The 24646-nt window shown below is 44.9% G+C and overlaps 1 protein-coding gene across 1 annotated transcript in view; it reads left to right on the plus strand.

Moving 5' to 3' along the window:
• SLC4A5 (solute carrier family 4 member 5) overlaps positions 1 to 24646 on the plus strand; it is an 83850-nt gene that overhangs the window by 44627 nt on the left and 14577 nt on the right. Inside the window, exons 7-19 of the mRNA XM_067532322.1 lie at positions 1054 to 1211; positions 2376 to 2463; positions 2919 to 3073; positions 3626 to 3784; positions 4748 to 4922; positions 5453 to 5586; positions 6308 to 6579; positions 12830 to 12891; positions 14022 to 14222; positions 15818 to 15931; positions 18689 to 18850; positions 20850 to 21028; positions 23068 to 23140. Of these exons, the coding sequence (XP_067388423.1) occupies positions 1054 to 1211; positions 2376 to 2463; positions 2919 to 3073; positions 3626 to 3784; positions 4748 to 4922; positions 5453 to 5586; positions 6308 to 6579; positions 12830 to 12891; positions 14022 to 14222; positions 15818 to 15931; positions 18689 to 18850; positions 20850 to 21028; positions 23068 to 23140 (1932 nt within the window). The remainder of the gene's footprint in view (positions 1 to 1053; positions 1212 to 2375; positions 2464 to 2918; positions 3074 to 3625; positions 3785 to 4747; positions 4923 to 5452; positions 5587 to 6307; positions 6580 to 12829; positions 12892 to 14021; positions 14223 to 15817; positions 15932 to 18688; positions 18851 to 20849; positions 21029 to 23067; positions 23141 to 24646) is intronic.

A 24646-nucleotide genomic window follows, 5' to 3' on the forward strand; every position in this document is an offset into this window, starting at 1 on the left:
CCTTTTAGACTAATCATGAAAGGGCTGCAGGGGACAAAAGATCCAAGGATAAATCTATGAAACGAGGCCTCCTCCTACCATTATATGCTCTCTCTCCGAAGAAGAGATCTGGGGGGATGAACTACAAAATGGAAGCTCAAGCCAGTTAGCACAATGAGTTCTTCTTCCACATTATATGTGGGGAGCCAGAAGGGGCTGCTGGAAGGGAAAGAGGTTCAGACATGCTCTTTTGTCATACTTGAGTGTGAGTTTTTTGTAGATCCAATTTGGAGGTGGTGTGTTTTGTTATGTATTTATTTAGGCCCCCGTTCATCACAGCATCCCTTATTCAGGACAGCACTTAAGCATGTGCTAAACTTGCCTGAATGTGCTTAAGTCCGATTGACGTGTCTGAGATTTAAGCACATAAAGTTTTGCACATGTTGAAGGGCTGTTCCCAGTAAGAATGGACTTCAGCATTGCCAACTCTCACAATTGTATTGAGTTTCACAATATTTAGTGTGTGCCTTGAAGCCCCAGCTCCTGGAGTCATGGGGGAGAGGAGGCATGAGAATCTCAGCTTTCAGCAAGAGTCGGCTCCACTGTAAGTATGACTCCACTGCAGTCCAGAGGTGTTTTCGGCATATATGGATCAAAGCCAGCTGGGGTCTGCCCAAGTGAACTACAATCACTCTTCCTGACTGCAGTGGAGACGCACCTTGTCACAGTGCTGCATGGGATGTGAAACTTGCCAAGGAGGATTAAGTTACAGCAAACTAAGTTCACTTTACTCCTGAATGAGAAGCATCCACACTGGGGTGGGTTTAAAATGCTTTAACCCATGAGTTTTGACTTCACCCTTTTACTTGATCTGCCTTAGCTTAGTAACTTGTACCCAACAAAGTGCAATTACATGCTTAGAGGTAAGGAACAGCTTCAATTTTACGGCAGGAACTCCGCAGGTTTTAGTATCCTATATGTCCAGCAGAAATAGCTTCTCATGGTGGTGTTTAAAAAAAAAAAAGGTAAAGGAAGATCTGACCCATCATTGTACTTGTTTTTCCCCCTCAACAGCTAAAAAATAAATTCATAAAGAAGATTCCCAAAGATGCAGAAGCCTCCAATGTCCTGGTGGGAGAGGTGGACTTCCTGGATAAGCCGTTCGTGGCATTCGTGAGGCTCATTCAGTCCACCATGCTGGGCGGGGTGACGGAGGTTCCTGTCCCCACTAGGTGCGCAGCTGTTTAAACAAACAAAATGTGCTTTTGCAAGAACTGAAGAAAGGTATTGGTGGTTCAGAACTGGGGCTTTAGCTGTAAATTCTCATGGAAATCTATCTGATGCTGTATAGCACACCTTGCCTTTAGGGTGACCAGACGTCCCGATTTTATAGGGACCATCCCAATATTCAGGGCTTTAGGCATCTATAACCTCCCATCCCGATTTTTCACACTTGCTATCTGGTCACCCAACTTGCCTTCCAGATTAGGTGGGACAATATTTTCTTTCCCTGTCTCTGGACAGCTACATAGTTCTAAGGTGTCTAATTAGAACTGTGTGAATAATGGATTTTTTAATTCTCTGGCAGTTTTGAAAAATTGAGATTTGAAAAACCCCAAAACATTGCAGGTCAGCCCAAAACAAAATTTTTTTAAAATGTTCAGCGGACCAGAAAGTAAAAAGTAAAATAAAATAGTTGTAGGTCAAAAACCATGTTTCATGTAACTTGTAATTAAACATTTCATTTTGATTGCTTGCGTTTTTCAAACCATTTCAATTTTTTAAAAATAAAATTGGAGCAAATTTCAAAACTAACAGTAATTTCAGTGGAGAGAAGAATTTTTAGTATTTAGGTGAGGTTTTTTAGAACTTTTGGAGGGATGTCCATCAAATGAATAATTCAACAAAACTGACACGAATTCACAAAATGTTTCGGTGTTGCCAAATCTACATTTTTTGACACAGAAAATTTGACATGCAACTAAAGGCCTCGTCTAGCTCCCATTGGAAAAACTCCCCTTGGATTGCAGTGAGAGTTGGATTAGGCCCTTATCTGAGAGAACCAGCTGGTGAAAATCAAAGGGCCTAACCCTGCATTTCTTGAGCAGCTAAACTTAGTTTTTAGATAACTGCTTACATAGGAGCACAGGACTGGAAGGGACGTCTTGGGCCACTGAGACCAGTCCCCGCAACTTTTTGTATAATGCTGCTCATAACCTTATCAAGCTCCATCTTAAAACTGGTTAGATTGTTTGTTCCCACCCCACACACACACACTCCTATTGGAAGGCTTACCAAATATCTTTAGACCAGATCCTGCATACTGACAAGGGTTGTAATTTAAACCACAGACTACAAATATTGCCATTAGCTCATGAGTTCTGTTCTTTTACCAGGTTTCTTTTTATTCTCCTGGGTCCTTCAGGAAAAGCAAAATCCTACAATGAAATCGGCAGAGCCATTGCAACCCTCATGGTAGATGATGTAAGTAAATCTGATTACATGGCAGAGCCCTTGCTCTGTAGCACTCACTTCGTATGCGCTCCTTCTAGGGTGTCCATACGTTCACACAGTTTCCCAAAGATGAAATGATGCATCCCATCAGAGCTCTGTTACCAGAATGAAATCCGTAAGACCAGTTTGGCGGGGTCAGAGGTCTATCCCAGCTAATGTGCAACATTCCAGATAGCCACCGTGTGCCACAGAGGGACAACTATGAAGTCCTAGCTAGCCATGGATTCATTCAAATATCATTCACAAACACAAATTCCATAGTAGCGATGAGGGAGCCCCAACCAGTGGTCTGAAATCTCTGTGATCTAGAAAGCATGCTGTGAATAGAAGCCTGATGCTTCTTCTCGCTGAATTGGTTCTTCCATCTCTCCTATTTTCTAGCTAACAGTTTGCCCAAACTGTTTGTCTTCTCTGTGCATTTCCAGCTTTTCAGTGATGTTGCCTACAAAGCCAGGGACCGAGATGATCTGATTGCAGGAATAGATGAGTTTCTGGATGAAGTCATTGTCCTCCCTCCAGGAGAGTGGGATCCAAACATCAGAATAGAGCCGCCCAAAAAGGTGCCTTCTGCTGAGAAGAGGTAGGTGGTGTTAATTGCAGAGCAGTTGATGGTGCACTGGATTGGGACCTAGGAGACCTGGGTTCTATTCGTGGCTCTGCCACTGGTGTGTTTGGGTGACCTTGGGCAAGTTGCTGTGCCTCAGTTTTCTCATCTGTAAAATGGAGAGGATACTATGAAGTGCTTTGAGATGTACTAAAAAACATGCTCTATGAAAGCTAGGTATTTATACTTATTATTGGCAGCCCTAGATTATCCTAAAGGGCAGATCCAACCACATAACAAAATACAGCCCCGGACACAACTGTGCTAAAGGGAGGTCGTGTGTGTACAGCAAGGCTCTTGGGAGTCAAGACTCCTGGATTTCCTTCCTGATTCTGTGTGACCCTGGACAGGTTGCTTCACCTACATATGCCTCAATTATCCCCATCTGTAAAGGAGAGTTAATAACAATCAGGGGTGCTGGGAGGCTAAACTAATTGCTGGCTGCAAGATGCTTTGAGCCCTTCCTGGTGAGAGGGGAGATGCTGTTCAAGCACTGTGGTTCTGATTACTCCCCAATGTCTCTCTCAGGAAATCCGTGTTCTCGCTGAACGAAGCAGGGCAGATGAATGGCACCGCGGGAGGAGCAGCAGGAGGGGGCGGTGGAGGTGGAGGGGGAGGCAGTGGCAGTGACGATGGAGAAATGCCAGCTGTGCATGAAATTGGGGAAGAGCTTGTCTGGACAGGCAGGTAAGCAATGCCTCAGCCTCTGAAACTGTGCAGGACACTGGTGAGAGCACCCCACGGAGCCAGCCTTGGTCCTATGCGGTCAACTGTCAGCACTCTCCTACAGCCTCCTCCACCTTCCGGCATGCCATCTTCCCTTCCCCTTCAAGGATAAACTAAAGGTTCTGATCCTCCCCCCAAATCCCAGATACGAGGACCTCTGCCCGCCTCCCAGCACACTTTCCTAGTCCTCCCATCCCAAACTGCCTCTCCCTCCCCCCAAATGTGCACAAAGCGGCAATCGTGCTTTGTTTTACACAGATCCTTATGAAGATGAAGGCCAGCACTGATGGGTATTTGCGCAAAAGTGCGTTTGCGTGCACAAAATGGGGAGTTGCATACCCCAGTGCTCACATGCGTGCCCACTTGCCTATACTTGCAGCTGAACGCCAAGCAGCAACATTTCATTGACATAGTCTCCTGACTAAATGCTGCCAGGAAGAGTAGGAGCAAGTTTCAAGTTAGATTCAGCCCTGGGGTCAGCACATGCCACAGAAACATCCATGCCTCTGGATGCAATCCCTGATACATACAGACAACACAGGGCTCATTCGTTGCTTTTGTCCACCTTATCTGTCTGTTGCAGTCACCTGTTCTCTCATCTTATACTTGCGGTACGTCTATACTGTAGTCGTGGGGCTTGCATAGACATACCTGAGCTAGCTTTAATCTAGCTAGTACCAGCAATGGAACACAGAGCTACAGCAGCACATGCTCCCTCATAAGCTCATCAGGACAGGGGCTGTCTCCTTGTGATTCATTTACACAGTACCTAGTGCAGAGGGGTCCTGATCCATGACTGGGGCTCCCAGGTGCTACGACAATGCAAATATCATCATCATAAGTTGCCTGCTTCAGCTCAGAGCTTCTATGCGGGCTTATGGGATTGGCACACCTGGGACCCTTCTGTGTGTGTGTCTCCCCCAGGTTTTGTGGTGGCCTGTATTTGGATATCAAGAGGAAGCTGCCATGGTTCCCCAGTGACTTCTATGAAGGCTTTCATATCCAATCTATCTCTGCCATCCTCTTCATTTACCTGGGCTGCATCACAAATGCCATAACGTTTGGGGGATTGCTCGGCGATGCGACGGACAACTACCAGGTAAAGTCAAACCAAAGAGATGCCCTGGGAGTTCAAAGAAGGATCATTCGAGCTGGGCCCCAACCAGAAAGTTTGGATGCAGATGCCCTGACGTTTGCAGGGTGGCTCTCATGGCACATACCTTAGCTGTGCTGCCTGGCGAGACGCACACCGGTGCACCTCTTGCGCCTTGCTAACGCATGCGGGGGGAGACTTGAGGGATTGCAGACAGCAAACCGCCAAGTCTGCGCTCCACAGACACCTCACCGTGCTTCGAGTCTGTAATGAAATAACTGCTTCTGCCAGCATTTTTCCTGCCTCTATGTAGCACGGCACCTGTGCTAAATCCTGTATTTCAGTGGAGGATCAGCCCCAAACCACTGATGTGTGCCTTGAGGGACGGTAGCGATGCCAGTTAGAGGCAGGGAAGAATGTGCAGGAGAACTGACGTGGGCTGTGCTCTGCGCCCACGCTCTGCTGGGAGACCTCCCTACGACACAACTTCTTTCACCCTAGACCAGCCTCTCACCACCTTGTTTCTCTTCCCAAAGGGGGTCATGGAGAGCTTCCTCGGCACGGCGATGGCAGGCTCCGTTTTCTGCTTCTTTGCCGGGCAGCCGCTCATTATCCTGAGTAGCACAGGACCCATCCTTATCTTTGAGAAGCTACTCTTCGACTTCAGCAAGTAGGTGGAACTCGCCCGGACTCGCTAACACAAAAGGGGAGGATGGGGGAGTGGGACACAGAAGTGGGGCAGGTTCAGAGTCACTGTTGAGCCCCCCATAGCAGGCACTCAGGAGACCAGGGAATAAAATAATAGAGTTAGTGGGGAAGGAAGCACAGCTGCTCCTCCTTTGCTTTTAGCTGAGGGAGCTCCCCATCTTCTCCCTTGCTTGGGTAAACACTGCTCCTCCACAGTTCCTTACTGGGGTTCTTCTATTGCTTCTTTGACTCCATCCCCATCCCTGTGCCTCTCATTTGTCCGGTACGGAATTAGAGAGGAAGGATGCCGGTGGTTAGGGCACCAGCCTGGGACTTGGAGGTCTAGGTTTAAATTCCTGCTCTGCCTCAGGTTTCTTGTGCAACTTTGGGCAGCCCATGTAGCCTCTCTGTACCTCAGTTCCCTGTCTATACTGGGGATACTGGCACTGCTGTATTTCACAGGGGTGTTGCAAGGATAGATAAGGATGCTAATGGAGGCCATATAAGCATACCGACTCTGATTTCTTTTTGGCCCCAGAGGGTGGCCGTCGTCATGTGTGTGAAAGGACTCCTTTGAGGGGGTCTTCCTCCCTTCACTGGAGATCAGATACGGTGACGCTTTTCACCAGCACTCACTTCCTGTATCGCTATTTCCTGAGCAGGACTGTCTTTTTGTTCTGACCTTCTGTTGTGCACAATTCCAGAGGCAACAGCATAGACTACATGGAGTTTCGCCTCTGGATCGGCCTACACTCTGCTCTACAGTGCCTTATCCTGGTGGCTACGGATGCCAGCTTCATTATAAAGTACATCACGCGCTTTACTGAGGAGGGCTTCTCCACCCTCATCAGCTTTATATTCATCTACGATGCTATCAAGAAGATGATTGGAGCCTTTAAATATTACCCTATCAATGCAGACTTCAAACCAGACTATGTGACCATGTACAAATGCGAGTGCATCGCTCCTGACCCAGGTGAGTACAAGTCCTATTCCCTGCTGAGAATTTCACTGTGAAATTGCCGATTGCCACGCAGCTGTTGTATTGATGGCCAATGCTTGAGAGAGAGTGCTGCGCAGCTTCTTGATTGGTCCTTGCAAATAGCGACCTGGTAGAGGGGCAATTAGCTTTTGCTGTGTGAGTTTCATTTGGTGATTTACCCCAGCAGCTTGTCTTAAAGGGGGGCAGTGCTTCCTAATGGTTAGAACACTGGACTGGGAGTGGGAGACCTAGATTCTCTTCCCAGCTCTGTCACTGGCTTGGACAAGTCTCTGTGCCTGTTTTCCCCACCTGTAAAACGGGGAGAGTGAGACTGACCTGCTTTGTAAAGTGCTTTGAGATCTACTGACGATAAGATTATTAAATCTTGGCCAACTGCACTTTCAAAAGGACATTCTTGGATACAAGTTTCACACCCACGAGAGAGGTTACGACGGCAGTGCCCAGTATCACTGGGTGCATTACAGTGTCATTCCACAAAGTAGGGTCTCTGTCAAATGGCGATTTGGAGAATGACCTCCCCACCAGCATCATGCTCTCCAAACTGTTTCCCTAAAGCAATGCTCCCAAAAGGAAGCAAAAAAAAAATGTATAAACATCATCTCCTTGACAATCCCTGGTCAATGATGACACAGAGGTAGTGTAGCAAAATACCTCCTCTATAGATGGCCAGAGATAGAACAATAGGAATTAGAGATGGAGAAGACTTGTTAGATCCAACTTCCAGCCAATGCTGGATTGTTCCCGAGACTATATTCTTATATGGCTTTGTCCTCTCCAGTTTTAAGTGTGTTCAGTGACAGGACTTCCAGTGGGATATTCGGTAGGTTTCCAAAACCCTTTTGACTGGTTCACCCCTTGGTCCTTTTCTAGAAATACGTCTGTATAGGATCTGAGGTGAGAGTTTTTGTTCTGATTTTTAACAGCTTCGTACAGTATTGCACTGATTTCTACCACTGCAAAGATACAAAGCAATAGGGCAATTAAGGCAAAATGACAGTGGGTGAGAGGAAACCAAACTTTTTCCAGAGCCAAGATGTACCATTCTCTGCCAATGGCTGTATTGAAGAAGGCTGTAATTCAGGCTCATTTATATCACACCAAAATCAACCAAACAGAATTTTTTTTTTTATTTCATCATCATCATTCATATTTTCTCTTGAAAATTAATTTCCAAATTATCCAGAATTCAGATTACGCTACTCAAAAGCTTACAAGTACTCCTAGAGCTCTGAAGGGAACAGAGACTTTCATTTATTGTAGTGTTATCAGGAAATGTTTTCCCTCAAAATTGCTGATTTATTTTAGGGGGGAGTTGCTCTTTGAGATTTTAAAATAACTATGGAAGGAGAAGGTGGAAAGGTACAACAACACAACACGCACTCTGGAAACAGAAATGTAGAAATGAGAACTGGCATGCAAAATACCTCCATACATTGTACATCTATCTGATTGCACTTCATTACATGTTGGGCGCTTGTCTGATGTAATATAAGTAACGTACATCACTGTTTTTGGTATCTCATCTTGACTCATGGCTGTCACCAGTTTGCATCTGTGCTGCTGAACAACCCCAACGCTGTGTGCAATGTCACCTCAGCATCTTGGTGTCATTACGGAGCAGCTCAGGTACCATGGTGATGAGCACAATAGACAGCTCATATTGCATCATCTCATTGTGACACAGAAGGTACCTCTACACTGCAGTTGGGTGTGTGATTTGCAGCTCACGGAGACGAGCCTCTGCACTAGCTGTACTCTAGCTCCCTCTGCACAAGCCCCTGGGTACATACTCACTTGTGCAGCCCACCCCACTATTCTTTAGTGAGTTTTTTGTGTCATACATTGACATATCATGATGATTTAGCTGGGGTTGGTCCTGCTTTGAGCAGAGGGTTGGATTAGATGACCTTCTGAAGTCCCTTCCAATCCTCATCTTCTATGATTCTGTGATATCATCATGACATGAGAACACTGGGTTCTTCTTCAAGGAGTGTCCCTGTGTGTGCTCCTCTTTAGGTGATTGTGTGCTGTATCGTGAAGTCACGATTTCACTTCTGAAACTGGACTGTGTGCCACCAGCCTCATGTATCTTTTTTTTCTTTTTACGAAGAGTATCAGTGAGTTAACATGTTAATTGACAATCATCATAACAATCCTGTAGCCATTAATCTCCAAGCTAAGGGCTTGATTCTGCCATGGCTGGGCACTGGGGCCTGATCCCGGTGCAAGTTAAAAGCATGTGCTTAAAGTTACTCACACGAGTAACCCCACTGGGCTCTTGGAATTCTTCAGTGGTGTCATTATTGCATTTACTCAAGTTGATAGCATCTGCTGTGCATTGCAGTGGCTGGGCAATACACAAATGTTCCTCATATTCTTCCTACACAAAGCACCTTCTGTTCTTCTGCTCCTTAAAGAGCTGATTGACAGCCCTGCAAGCTGCAATCCACTAGACATCCAAAGGACAGGTGCAGCAGTGGCAGTGCAAGCTTCTCCCATGCCACCCTGGAGACATTACTCCATTCTGACCTGGAAAAACACCAAACATGGAGTTATATTGGTTTAAAATCAGTGTGAGAACAGAATCAGGTCCTTCATCCCTAGGGATGATTTGCTAGCATAGTCTCCATGGCCCATTCGACCCCCATCCTCTAAGACTGCCCATCTATTACAACCAGTTGAAATAGTGGCTTAGTGGGTTCATGCAAACTGCTGCGAGACCCACCCACACATTTCACACGTGTCTCCTGTGAACACCATCTGGGAGCCAGTTTGAACTAGAGGGAACTAAATCAGCTGTCTGATTTCTGAGGACTTTAGCACAAAAGAATGTTACTTTTTGGCTTCACAATAAAATTCTCTTTAGCAGGATGATCTCCTGTAGCAACAGCTTCCTTTGAACTCAAATCCATACAGGGGTGTAGTGACAGGGGTGCTATCCAGGAGCACCTGTGAGTCCCAGGGCACTTTCCACATTTGGGCTGTGTCTAACCACTGTGATCTAGCTCACAGAGAGTGAATTACTGTCCTTCCTAGCGGCAGTCCCTTCAGGACAGCATTTGAGGCACGTTGGCTAAGACTGCGTGAGGACAGCCGCCTTTTCATCCACGCAGTATCTGTTCTGTGGATAGACAAAGGATTTCAGTCTCTAGAACTGTCAAGCTGTCACCTTTCACCATCACTGAGTTAATTTAAAAATAAAATGTGTTTTAAGTGACTTAAAACAGCTAAGCAAAGCACAACCACATGTATCTCCTTTGTTACACGCAAACCCAGAAGTCCACATGGAAACTCCGTTCTCCTCTAGCAGTTTTTCTACGCCCCAAACCCTCAGTGCCCTCCCAACAGCAGCCACACTTAGACTCGATCTTTCACCCTTGTTGCTCTGGGCATCTAATAAAGTGGTATCAGATTTGGACATTTCACTCTTCCAGATATTGAGAGCATGTGTTAATCTCCTTTTGGTCCTTTTATTTATTTTTGTTAGTTTAGTTATGATTTTTGACTATTGTAACTGATTTGTACCATATTTGTCTCCACTGCACACATCTATTTGGCTGCTTTCAATCTCAAGTGAGTATCACTTTATAAATATTAAAATTATTTAATATTTGATACTCTTATCCTTTTGTTTTATTTTTATTTTTTGATGTCTCCTACTTTATCTAGAATCCAATATATCCATTTATGTAAAGCACTTTTATGGGCCTTCTCATAAAAATACAGCCAATGCTACAGTATTCTTTAAGATGGGCAATGAACAAATTAAAGCAGTAGAAATTGCAAATATGTCTGGTTCTGGAAAAGCTAAAGGTTATCGAAAGAAACCTTTAACATTGTAAAGAAGTCTGGAGTTAATCGAACCAAAAGTCTCATTAGTTCAGTTTTCCCTTCCTTTTCTCTGGTGGGAGGAGTATTGTTTTGGTAGCACCAAGGGCTCTGATTCTAACCCAGCAATCACTTCTCCTTCATTAATTCTCCTCTGTAGTTCATCAGGGGAAGGGAGTGACAGCATCTTGAGGCAGGACGTTAGACATTATGAGTTTGCCACCTTCCGAATCATAGAAATGTAGGGCTGGAAGGTACCTCGAGAGGTCATCTGGTCCAGTCCCTTGAGCTGAGACAGAAAACCTAGACCATCCCTGGCAGGTGTTTGTCCAACCTGTTCTTAAAAACCTCCAATGATGGGGATTCCACAACCACCTTTGGAAGCCTGTTTTGCTTAACGCTTCTTATAGTTAGACATTTCTTTCTATTATCTAATCTAAATCTCCCTCGCTGCAGTTTAAGACCATTACTCTTTGTCCTGCCTTCAGTGGACATGGAGAACAATTGATGACCGCCCTCTTTAAAACAATCATTAACATATGAAAAATTGTTAATGGGGACGAGCGACCCATGGAGACCACAGGTCCCATGATGAATCCATGCCTGCCAAAAGAAACCTCACAACTTTAACAAGTTCATCTGCAGCAGTGGGAAAATAGGTTCAAAATGGGTTTGTTCAATAAATTCATCCTTCTGCGGCATGTTCTTCAAGCAGGCAATGGGTGTTGCTTACAACAGGAATTCAGTTTGTGTTGAGTTCCTACGTCTGACTCACTCTACCACCTTAGGAAAGTCATTTAACCTCTCTGTGCTTCAGTTTCCCCATCTACAAAATGGAGGTAATAATAACAAAGTACCAAGGGTGTTAACACTTAGTTAAGCACTTCCAACAAAAGGCTCCAGAGAAGTGTCCTAAGTACCATCCTTCGTGCTGTAGTTTGGTTTTTCTCCACTCGGGTGTCCAACTGCGAGAAAGCGCATTCTCTCTCAGTCCATTTTCTCCTTCAGAAGGGCTGGGCGAGGATAGAAAGGGAACCCTCTTTCTTGCAGCGAGAATCCAGGAACGGCAATGGAGGCGATCTCGCTTTAGACAAAAGGTGACCTGTGGAGCGAGCGCAGCGTCTGGAGAGAGAAGGGTTTCTTTTTTTTCCAGCTTGTTTCTAAAAGGGTGGGCCCCAGTGGATACTTCCAAAAGCCAAGAAATTCTTACAGAAGGAGAGACCCTCTAAGAATGAGGGTAAGCTCCCCTCCAGGAGAAAGAGACATTAAGTTCTCTCCAGCCCCCCAAGAATGGCAATTCTTTCAGATGGACATCTTACCTTTCAAATTATGATCCCCTCCCCCATACCACCTCCAGAAAGATGAAGGCTTTGAAGAAGGGACCCCACCTACGTCATGAGTTCTTTGAATTGGTGGTAAGCACAACTGTATGCTATAAGGGCAGAGAACACAATGAACAACTGAGGGGGCATTTAGGGAGCTGGAAGAGGTCTCTTAATGGAGTGGCTGGGGGCATGGCTCGATTTGATTCGGGAGGGGGTGGGTCCCATTGATATATCTCCCTGGAAGCTACCTAGACAACAAAAACTGGCTCTGTGTATTTATATGGCACTCTTGTCTTTGAGCTGAGAGATGGCCATGTGTAACGCTTCTGATGACAGTGGTCTAGGTTCCTGCTGAATGTGGTCCATGGACCAAATATGGTCATTTAAAGTGGAGGGGAAGCCCACTGACACCACAGATCCCAAGATGCAGTCCCCCATTGGGAGCTGAGTTGGAGGTCATGTAAGTGTTGCACTATGGGAGCTGTAGTCTCCATGGGCTGCCCGTCCCTGGATAATGAAGGAAGATACAATCTGCTCCATTTTCTTACAATGAGGTGCATCCCTGGGGCTCCTGGCAAGTTGCTAATGCAGCCCTCTGGGGACCGTTCCCTGGTGTAAATGGAAGGAGACACACCGTATTAATCAGGGAGAAGTCGCTGCTGGAGTTAGAACCGGGGTTTACACTCCAGCTCCCAAAATCTGTGTTCTGCCCTTCTTGCTCGGGAAGGCGTTTCACTCCTGGGTCCCATCCCCCTTCCTTCCCAACAGGTCTGTAATAATGTGCTTGTCCTGGACTTCATTACATTCTTTCCCCTCGTGTAGACAGAGCTCTCTAAATGGCCCACAGCTACGTGTGCCACTAGATAACCCTCCTAAGGTGACCTTGCTGGGAACTGAACATAGTGTTTTTTGCTCTCTCCTGGGAATGGATGGACAGTTACTGGTTCAAGCCAGCAGGGTTCATTAGGCTTAAACAGGATTTCCATGCTGGATGAAACTTGACTATTTTTTTAAATATATACATGTGTGAATATATATATAAACCTTAATAACAAACTCCTTTTCTGCAGTGAATACAACATTGTTCAATGCTTCAGCTCCGCTGGCACCAAACAATACTAACATTTCTGTGGTAAGTACTTTTGTTTTACGTAAATTCAAGTAGGGAGTAGATGAAACTTCCAGACCCTTTCTTATCCCAGAAATAAAGTAAGTGGGACAAATGAGGACCAACCAGTTAAATCAGTCACTCAGTCTTCTTCCGGGGATACTATCAAAGCCTACAGTGATCTCTTAAGAAATCAACTTCTTCATTCTAGGATTTACCAACAAAATGAATTAAAACACAGCCTGGAATTCTTATTAGTCTTGGGGGAAGGAGCAGAATGGGAACTGTCTCTCTCCCTGCTCCATTTGCAATGGCCGGCGATGTATGCAGTACAGACATCATCAGTCAAGCACTTCTAAAGCATGTACCTCACCACTGAATGCGAGGTCTGTCCATGCACAAACTTGCACTGGCTTATTTAAGTCTGTGCAAACCTCTGTGTGGACACACTTACGTTCATTTAATAGCAGTTTATTTCACTTGTTCCTAGCTGGTTGAAATGAACCTGGGTTAAACTAAAAAAAGAGCATCCACAGCATTTTAACTCAGTCATTTTAAAATCACACCTTAAGAAGTTAAACCAGTACAACTCTGTGTGCTTTGGCTTAAGGCGCTCCCAGCCAGCTCCCCATTAAAGGGGTCTGACTTACACAGGCAGTTCAGCGCTTTCCAAAAATCAGGCCCTTTTTAGGTGTTTCAAGTTGGGGATCCGAAAATCACTAGGCACTTTTTGAAAGTCTTCTCATTCTTGGGTACCAGACAAGTGCTGAATGCCTCATTGTTGTTAAGAGACATGGTTCTTATTTGGTTTCATGCCGCTGATGTTAAACATCACTACAGTGGTCATTCTTAACAATTTACCAATTTTGCCTTTGGATACAGGGATATAGTTACTTCTATTTATTATTGTCCTTATACGTACTACAGGAAATACATTGAATACTACCAACACTGAAATAAAGTTTATTCTAAGCCAAGTTCTAAGGGTGACTGTGATGCGTTGCACTGTATATTTTATGGATCATTTTAACTTTCCTAATTATATTGGCGCTTCTAAGCAGTGCCATATGACTAATTGCATTTGCCTGCACATTAGAATTGCTCAATATATTAATAATATTTTGGTTTATTCTCTTCAATACTTCAATTCCAAGTACAATGCTATTAATATAACAGCTCTGGACTGGACCCAGCTGAGTAAGAAGGAATGTCTAAAGTATGGTGGAAGCCTAGTGGGAAAATCCTGTAAATTTGTTCCTGACTTAGCCCTCATGTCCTTCATTCTCTTCTTTGGGACTTATTCCATGACTGTAACACTGAAGAAGTTCAAGTTCAGTCGCTATTTTCCTACAAAGGTAAGAAAAAATACAGAGACCATGAAATCCATCCATATTTCAGTTTCCACCAGAAACCGTTTGCTGATGTCTTTCAAAGATAAACAGACAACTTAGAATACAGATCCTGGCCTCCAATCCTGCAGTCAGATCTGCACAGACAGACTCTTATGCTCGTGTATTGTCCCCATCAAAGTCAGGGGGCTTCTTTACAGACCCAAGGGGCCACTTGGATAGATCCAATTGCAGGATCAGGGCCTTATTGAACAAATGTTTGGGTCGGGGGGGAGAAAGGTGTATGGAAAAGGTGTAGAAGCATCCAAGATTTCTTGTTTTGGTGTTTGTTTGGCTTTCTTTTATTATGAACCTCTCTTTCGCTTGCCCCATAATTTGTAATTAGACACCTGTTTGAAGGAAATGTGTAATGCAGTATAGAAGATTAATTTTATTTTAAAGAAATCCATGAAAACATGTTTATAATATTAGCCTTTATCCTTCCCTTCCGCACACTTTATTTTACAGTACTGAAATTCTGAGCCTAACCTGTCACGCAGGAGTCCTTTAGTTTATTAAAAGTGAAAGAATTTTTAAGAGTCCCTATGGATGTTCTCTGTTAAGTTTTGCATTTCACTTTCTTTGGACAATGCAAATCAATGAAGTCAGTTTCACTTTTGTTTATGGTCCATTTCACTTTCAGATTTAGCAATGTTTGGGCTGTAAACACTGCATACTGCTTTCATTAGGATGCCTTTTTGAGTTGGGGAAACATTTTTATTGGTCTTAGCTTTTATAGTGGCAAGTTTTTAACAACATTTAAAATTCAGGGTAAATTGAAGATGCCCATATACTTCCCATTTCTGTGAAGTATGCATAGCTTTAAAAGATTCTTGAACTTTTTCTATGAATACAGTTCATTTAAAAGAAGCAGAAATCAAGCCACCACCGGCTGATATTTCTGCCAAATGCAGAGTTACAGGGAATAGAGGCTGATCTGGGTTCTGGGTTTATTTTTTCTACATTTGATAAATGCACTTTCTTCAAACTTTGCATTAACTTGCTTGCTTGAAAAGTAGAAGTTGTTGCAATTCAAAAATGCTCTTCCAGATTTCAGCTGATGATTTGATGAGTTTAATAAAGCAATGGCAGTATTGCCAACTTGAAATACAAGTATTTTTTTAGTTGTTTTTGTTTTCCTTTTATTTGGCTTCTGATGTGTGAGCTTTTAAGCTGCACTGGGGTCACATTTCCAAGTTTTTCTCCACAACCAGAAGAACTAGAACATTTTAAATGAGAGCTGAGAGTCTCTCCTATTCACATGACTCCAGGAGCTTGGGACTTAATAAAACCAGCATATATTGTGAGACGTGCAATAAAGTCACTAGACTTGGCAATGCTGATGTGGATGCTCTGACTTCAACCGGTGCAAATCAAGAGTAACTCCTTCACAGTAAACAGAGTTGCACCTATATAAGAAGGAAATCAGGCCCATGTGTCTCTTAATGTTGCAATGATAACTCCCTGTAAGAACCCTTTGATCCTAGTGGTACTGCATGCTTGGAGATCTGTAAACCGCCTTGTTTAACCAACATTTCCCTCCCAACCCCATCTGCCTCCAGGTCAGGGCCTTCATTGCTGATTTTTCCATTGTCTTCTCCATTCTGCTGTTCTGTGGAATAGATGCCTGTTTTGGCCTGGACACTCCAAAGCTGCATGTTCCCAGTATAATTAAGGTTCGACTGTAGCGGTTTTGAAGTTCTTTCCTCTCCTAATTTCTGTCCCTTCCAATTCCCTTCTAGCTATCTCTTGAGGCTGTCCTTCCAACAGCTACGTTAGTTTGATCTGTAACGTCATCGTTAGAATGGTTTTGAGACGAAATGGGATGAAAGGGATTCCGTTCCAAGACACTATATTGGCTGATCTGATTTGTTCAACGGTGAAATTATTAGCAAAAAACACTTCTTGAACATCCCTTCTCCCCCAGCCATCAAATGTATGGACATTGAACATTCAGCCTCTGTGATATACGTGCAAAGATCGCATAGAAAGTTTATCCTTTGGCACGCAAAATGCATTGATTAGAGCAAGGGCCAAGGTTGTATTAGGATGGGTCAGTGGTTAGAGAGCTAGGCTGGGACTCAGGAGACCTGTGGTCAATTCCCTGCTCTGCCACAGACTTATGTGACCTTAGGCAAGTCACTTAGCCTCAGTTCCCCCTCTGGAAGTGGGGGATAATAGCATCCCTACTAAAGACTGTGAGGTGCTCAGTTACTTAGGGTCCATACGAGTATCTTAGGTAGATGTTAATGATTCATTAGGGGATGACTCCAACTCCTCCTGGGGCAAGATGGTGTTGATATCAGTAAATATCCATTCATTTTCTCGGTTGAAATGAATTAGCTAACACTGCGTCTCAAATGAATTATTTTCATTCTCTAATTAATGCTCAAATTCTGCCACTTTTCTGCCTTTTCTTTGTGTTGATTTGTGCTCTCTCCTTCTCTCTCTAGCTACGTAAACTTATTAGTGACTTCTCTATCTTCATGTCCATACTAATGTTTGTTGGTCTCGATGTGTTGTTTGGACTGAATACTCCTAAACTACAAGTGCCTACTGATTTTAAGGTAAAAGATCTGGAGACCCTTTCAAAGTAGTCAGCTGTCTCTGACAATACGTGTGTTGTAACCAATCTGCAGCTGTGTTAGAATGTCACAGTTATTTATTATTAATTATTTGTATGACAGTAGTGCCTGGATGGGGGGTGTTGGAAGGAACGTCCGGTTCAGGGCGCCATTGTGCAAAACGTTGCACAAATCCAGAACAAAGACACCATCCGTGCCCCAAAGAGCTTACAATTTACACTGTAGAGACTATGGCGGCACAGCGAAGTCGCTGTAGTTATGCCGCTGCAACCCCCTAGGGCAGACGCATCTTACGCCAGCGGAAAGGGTTTTCCATCCCTGTAGAAGCACAACCTCCCCGAGCGATGGTAACAAATGTAGCTGGGTCTGCGCTGGGGGTTTGTCAGCGTAGCGATGGTGCTCAGGGGGTGTTTTTTCACACTCCGGATGGACATAGATATGTCGACCTAACTTTTAACTGTAGACCAGGCCTGATTGTAAAGGGGTGATTTCACTGTGCCAGTCCACAGCACAGCTTTGCTGACAGGAGCAATGTCTCTGCTAGGAGCACTTTGCCCATATATCCTACCAGTAATCTTATACTGGAAAATTGCTCTTAGTGTGGAGATGGCCTACCGCTCAGGGCTAGTCCACGCTCCCCCCAGTGGAGAGGCAGCATATTTCGGCAAAAGGACTCTTGCCGCTGCACTCTATAACTGTTCGTTTTGTCGGCGTAGCTGAGTCTGTTGGGGGTGTGCTCTTTCACACCCTAACCAACATGGCTGGACTGGAAAAACGTTTGCGGTGTAGACATGGCCATGCAATAAACAGGTGGGGGGAGCACAAGAAGCAATGAGACCACCTTTGTCACTATACTGTGCACCAGGGCCATTTGTGGTGGAACAGGGACAGAATGCAGCACGTCCGGCTGCCAAAGCAGAGGTCTCTAGCACTTGAGCTAAAAGAGGATCCCTTGAATATTAGTAGTGCTGTGCCCATGGCTGAGACACGCATTTGAACAATTCTAATTCCATCCAGTAGAGGAAAGAGATGTGCACACCTGCTAGCCAGTTCACCACACTGTGATTGTGGGCTAGAGTGGTTGTCCAATGGCTGATGTGGGTGGTGGTCAGTTCCCAATGTGAATTAGGTTCCGATTGTCCTGGAACAAGATTACATTCACAACAGACTCAGGTCCAGCTCAGGCCACATCCGGCTTTATTCGAAGTACACAGCAAATGGCAGGTAAGGAGCCAGGCAGCTGTTGCTTTGAGCAGCCACTGACTGGCACTTGCTGAGTTTTTATATAGCCAGCATGGGCAGCTTCCGGTGGGCGAGGACCAGCAGGAGGGAAAGCTATACTAATTCAGTTCCAAGCCCTGTCCAGGCTGTGTGAGTTCCTTACACAGGTTAAGATTTCAGGGTCTGGGCTCAGTGGCACCAAAAGCTTTCCAGCTCTTGTGAGATTTCAGTACCAATCTCACAAGATTTTCACCAGCTGAATGATAAGAATCTTGTGAGATAAGCTACTGCTGTGAGATTTTTAGGCTCATCCCAACTAGGAACCACTTCCTGGTTTGGGGTCTGATCCAGAACCAAAGCCCTAGAGGTGGGTTCAGATATAGGAGTCTGTCTGTCTCTGATAGAGTGGACACAGTGTATAGTCACGTGAACTTTTGGGGTTCTTCCAAAGGGTTTTGGATGGCTTTTGGGGGTAGATACAAATTTAGAGTGAATATAATGTTATGTTTTTTTCATACTCTTCCAAAATTTCATACTAATTTGCCCAAATTTTCCTGAAATGCAATTTTTATGACCTGGAATCGGGATTCAGCATTGTGTAACCCTTGCCTTCCTCTGTGTTTTTAGCCCACTCGCTTAGATCGAGGCTGGTTTGTGTTCCCATTCGGTAAGAATCCATGGTGGATCTACTTGGCCAGCGCACTTCCAGCTCTCCTGGTTACCATCTTGATCTTCATGGACCAGCAAATCACAGCCGTCATAGTCAACAGGAAGGAGCACAAACTGAGGGTATGGCTTTTACCCGTATTTGGAACTGGTGTAAACCTACTCAACGAATCATAGAGCAGACCAGAAACCAGGCCATATTCTACCCTTGATTCCACATGTGCTTCAATAGGAGTAACATGGCTCATGTAAGGGTAGAGTTTGGTGCTCTGTGGACATGGGAATTAATACTTGTTCGTTTGGGGTGATCTTCACCCCGGGCAGTAGGCTAGCACTATGCCACTTAAAATAGGGTCTAGGTAGGATTCAAGAGCTTCATAAATCCCCTGCTGCTCCTTTTACAGGGATGAATTTCACTTTTATTCAGCAAAGGCAGAGTGGCTGTGATTATTTAAGTGTGATGTGTCCTGGTGCATTCTAAAGTGTGTTTTCTAAAGAAATGGATCTTAAATCTTGGAGCAATGTGGAGAAAAAGTTGGGATCTGGGGTGTGAGCTCTGCGCTGTGCCAATCATAGAAGGGTGAACAAGCGAGGTCCTACTGCAACAGAATTCTAGCGTGTCACCCACTATATGGCCATTGAAATTATGGCTGTTTTGTTAGCCGTTTGGATCTTAATGCCAGGGATTGGTTGCAAAAACTTAGCTCTTTAACTGATTCATTTAATTAGGGGTGGGAGGGAGATAAACCATCCTGCTTTCGGGCGCAAGCCAAGCTCTGACGGGGTAAGAGAAGCAACTGCAGATTATTCCATAATTGTCCACTCGGGAACATCTTGCACCTTCCGCTGAAGCAGCGAATGCTGCCCTCTGTCAGAGATAGGACACTGAACAATGGGGACCACTAGTCTGATCTGGTTTGGCAGTCAGTTAGTGTCAGCTCTTTGGGGCAGGGATCGTGTTTATGTTCTGTTAGTACAGTGCCCGGCACAATGATCCATGACTGGGGTTCCTTGGGGCTACAGGAACACAAATAAATAACAATTCCTACGTTGGCTTTATTTTCAGGTGCAGAACCATTACATTTCATTGGGGTTTTGGGGTAAAAGTCGAGCACTTTTGAAATATCAAGGGAGAAAAGCTTGGTCTCTGTAGTTCTTTAGACCAGGATTTTCAAAGACACTGAAGGGAGTTTGGCCTCCAATTTCCACTGAAACTCAATGGGAGTCGGGTGCCTAACTCCATTGCTCTCGTCTTGAAAAGCCCAGCGCTGGAGCTGTGTTAAACATGTCATACTATGGAGTGTTGATACTGGACACTAAGTGATCAGTGTGAATACCAGTGAGACACAGTACGCCCGATTTGCAGATCATTAAGGTTTAATGTGCAAGGTTTTCTACAAATACACTAGTTAAATACAAAGCCTAAAATTAACTACAAAATATCATGCTCACTAAGCCTGGAGAGCTAAGCAGTTACTCAGAAGGCTGTATACAGGAACAGCTTTCTTCAGGGCCCCGCCAGGGAGTCAGTGGATCCTCTGGTCCAACCAGCAGCATCTTCCAAGGAATCAGGTGTTAATGGAGTGCCCCCCTTTGTCTAAGTGGTGACTACTTATACCCTTCCATAAACAACCTTCACTTAATTATCTCTCTCATTATCATATATGCTAATTACCTACATTGGGTTTCCACCCTTAACTACATTCCATTCTCACCATGATAATTGGGGTTGTCAAAACAACATTTGGTGATAGGAGGGGCGGTGTAAAAGTATGCCCCTTGGCAGTGAAGAAGCGTACCTCCAGACGTTCAAGGAGAACTTGTTGTTCCCATCACCGTTATCTATGTGCAGCTGCAAGCAGACATGTTGTGTATTTTGTCTTATTATGTGCCGTGCTATGCAGAAGCTGAGACATCTAGAAGGTTATTCAGTCTCTGCCAGCTGGAAGATGTCATGCTACGGGGGTCAGAATAGCCAAGCAAGCAACTGAAGCTGTGCTAAGCCTGTAGAACAGTGGTCAGACAACTCAAATTGTACTGGGCCTCCAACATGGAGCAGAGAGGATGGATGGGGTCAGGCCCTCCTTGTCTAATCAGAAATCTGTTGGCTGCTCTGTTGCAGAAAGCGGCAGGCTATCACCTGGACTTGTTCTGGGTGGGGATCCTGATGGTCGTGTGCTCGTTCATGGGGCTGCCTTGGTACGTGGCTGCCACCGTCATTTCCATAGCGCACATCGACAGCTTGAAGATGGAGACAGAGACCAGTGCACCGGGAGAGCAGCCGCAGTTCCTGGGAGTGAGGTGAGGACTCTCGCAATGTCATGGCTGTATCCCTCCACATCTAAGTCTAGCGTGCAGCTACTTTGATTTGGAGAGTGGACGCCAAAGGCACTATGTAGCAGCATGCGGGTCCTATAGGTCCTAGTCCCTGCAGTGCTTCTAGCTGCAAAAATGGGAGCCACTTTTCCAACACCGCAAATAGCTGATATGGGATATTGCACAGAAGAGCTGCATTTTGTAACATCTCACTGCAGGGCAGTACATTTTGGCCGCCTGCAAAGCAATTCCATGAGCCGGATGCGGCATGCATTGCAAACCCTTTTCCTCCTCACCTGCCCCAAATCTCTTTGCAGTAGGGACACACCTAAGTAACAGACCAGAGTCTCTCTGCCCTTTGTGCCTTTCAAAGCCTCTGACTCCCATGCGCAGTGGCTGTAAAACACACCCAAAGCAGAGCTCTCCACTCTGACACTTGTGTGTGGCCCCCACTTCTCATTCACTTTGCACAGGAGTAAATTACAAGGTGTAAGGCATGTGGTGAATCAGGTCCAGGGGCTGGGGTGTGTTGGCAGTGGGAGAGGAGGAAGATGGGTGGGGGGGAGTGGCCAGGGGGAATCCTGTAAAACAGGCAGGATGATAGGAACGTGTAATGTTCAACCAATTTAAAATGGAAACACCCTATTTCCCAAGCGAGTTCAAGCTGTTATCACCCCAGGGCATGCTCTCAATGCCGACCAGCTCCTGCTCCAGACCTCACAGACCATGAGTAGGAAATCTCACACTAGCATTTCAGTCTATCCCTGGTGGAGTCCCCAAGCATCTGGTCTTCCCCTGTAGCTGCAGGTGTGGCAGCATTTCCCCAGCAGCCCCGGTTGGCCTGAGAGTAGAGGTGTCAGGATGGAGCATGGCAGGGGAAAAGACCCAGGATATACCGTGTGCCAGAGTGCTCACGATTACGTTCAGTGCGAGCAGAAGACCTTGCCACAGATATGGGGTCCTGCAGCACTAGAAACAGGAAAGGCCCAGGGTTGGCTGTTTTTTATCAGATTTACCAAAGGAGTTAAGTCCCTTCTTCTCAAGGAGCCTAGGTCTCCTTGAAAGTCAGTGGGATGTAGGGGCTTTCACTCTTTGAGCTAAACTCCTGTTTGGCGATGGGATAACATTGGGAGTGTCACGAAAGCGCTTTTAAGGTGCTCTAAAATCTTGCACACTGGGGTTTTTTGGGACGTCGTCTTGTGCCAGTGGAATCGAGATAATCTCTGAACTTCTTGAGGAATCTCTGAAACATCTAGAGAATTGGTTTTGCCTAATACTGAATCCTCCCAGAAATTGTGGGTTTTAAAGTTCGACTCAGACCTCAAAGGATACCAAGTTTTATTTCTCACAAAGAAGAGAATATGAGAGGGGGAGAGAGAAAGAGAAATGCACTAAAGAAATGGGTTGGCAAACAGACCAGCATAGGGGGGGAATTAAAAACACATCGGAGAGGCTGTGCAATAGGAGCAGAGAGCAGAAGAGAGGAAAGTTGTAATGAAAACATAACTAGAGGCTATCTGTCTGTTTGTCTATCCCCATATATGTCCATCTGTCTAGATTCCTCTCTCTAGATGTGTGGCACTATAACAGAGTGGTCTTTAAAGGCCAGGAGGCCTGGGGCCAGCCCAACCTGTCCAATTATCAGACCCAGCTGGGAGGGGTCAGGTGTTTTTTATGAAGGGCTGAGAGAACTCAGTTGTGGGAGGAGAGAGCTAGAGGTGGAAATTAATGCTTGTGGCTGACGCTGGAGTAGGGGGAAAAGATGCAAAAGGAGAGGCCTCTGGGTCCTCCAGCCTGCTTGGGTTGTGAGTTTTGTGTTTGAATTAATAAACTGTGCACTGAGGCAAGGGCCTCCGAGAGACAGGGCCTGGTGTTGGTCTTTCCTAGGCTGGGGAGACAGGTCATGCACACCCATTTGATCTCTGTGTCCCAGCCATTCGTTTTATCATAGGAACATAAAGCAAACCCAAGCAATTGTCCCACCCACTGCCTCATTTCATCTGCCTGTCTCTGTGCTTTGCTAGGGAGCAGAGAGTGACCGGGATCATTGTCTTTGTCCTGACTGGGATCTCTGTCTTCTTGGCTCCAATTCTGAAGGTAAAACTTCCTGTCTTTGTTCTGCTTCACACCACACTCTTCACAATATATTTTGCAGTGAAGACCTCTGGGCCCACTCAGTGTTCAGACACCTGTAAGTCACCGAGCAGAATACAGGTCTGTGCTGAACTTAATGGCCCAGTTAAATGTGGCTGCGTTACTATTTTGCCTTCTGGATAACTGTGCCAGTGAAGGGTCTCAGGATCCCATAGAGGCCATGCCACACACTAGATCACAGCCTGGCTCCTATTCCGCTGTGATTTCATGTCTTGAAAGGGTAGGACAGGCTCTTCTTTCTTGAGAAGTTATTGAGTTCTCCTCCGAGACACCACATCGACAGGCAACTACTGGAACAAATTGTGCCATGGTCCCTCAGAACTTCATGTGGAGAGAACTCAATCCTTCCTCTCCAACCTGCAGGCCCTTGCTACTTGAGTTAAAGGAGAACCTTCGTTAGTGATATAAGGCTTATGACACACAGTTGTGCAGGTCTCTTTCTATCTCAGAGAGAGAATCGGGATGTGTACACACTAGCCAGTCCACTAAAAAGTAATCGTCTCTTTTTGATATATAAGTACCAAAGAAATACAGGAGGGCTTTGACCTATTACAGGGTTTACAAATGAGTGTTGGCCATTATTTTCCAAGTGTTTCCATCGGATTTTCTAGATCCTATACAAATAGCATCATCTATGCGAGTGATTCTCTATGTAGTAAAACATTATGGGCTGTTATGACACAGAGGCTCTTCTTGGTGGCTCTCTAAAATGTCAGCAACTCTTGTCAGGCCTGATACGCTCACTACAGCTAACACACTGTTGTCATGGCGTTTACCCAAAACGCGGCATGTAATAGATAATTAGACAACTAACAACTGACAGTCATTATCCTTAATGTATGATGTATGTATGGTAAATCCACATAGGACTTTACAAATATATGCTGAAAATATGTGACTAAAATGTCTTTAAACCAAGCATCTCAGAGATAGTTGATCAACAGGTTTTCTCCAGGCAAAGGAAAGAGACCTATACCTCAACCTTGTGGTGGCCAAATTCAGTGATCTATTAATTTGTATTGGAGGTTATAGGAAGAGAATTATTTGCATCGTAAAACTCACCAGCAGAGGGAGGAAGACAGCAGGGAGGCTACATCAGCAAGGAAAAGGAGCTTTCTCTGGGTTTACTTTTCAAAGGATACTTTTCAAAGGTTTTGTGGCCTATAAAAAAAAAGGGGAGAGAACCCTATAGTTATTCCTTTCTGGGCAGATAAAAGAGGCCAGGGCTCTGGTACATCTGAGAAAGGGGAATCCTTCGACCAAAGGGGTTGAAGTCTCTGGAAGCCGAATAAAGGTGCAGAAATCTGCTTACTCAAAGATTGTAACTGGCTGAAATTAAATTTTAGTCTTAGAAGTGTATTTTTACTTTTATTCGCTGGTAACCCCTTCTGTCTTAATTCCTTATACTTAGTATCATTTAATCCTATGTCCTTTTTGTTAAATATACTT

This window comes from Emydura macquarii, unplaced genomic scaffold (genome assembly GCF_026122565.2).
Source record: "Emydura macquarii macquarii isolate MOO-44397 ecotype Brisbane River unplaced genomic scaffold, CSIRO-AGI_Emac_v2 contig_3257, whole genome shotgun sequence".
NCBI lineage: Eukaryota > Metazoa > Chordata > Testudines > Chelidae > Emydura > Emydura macquarii.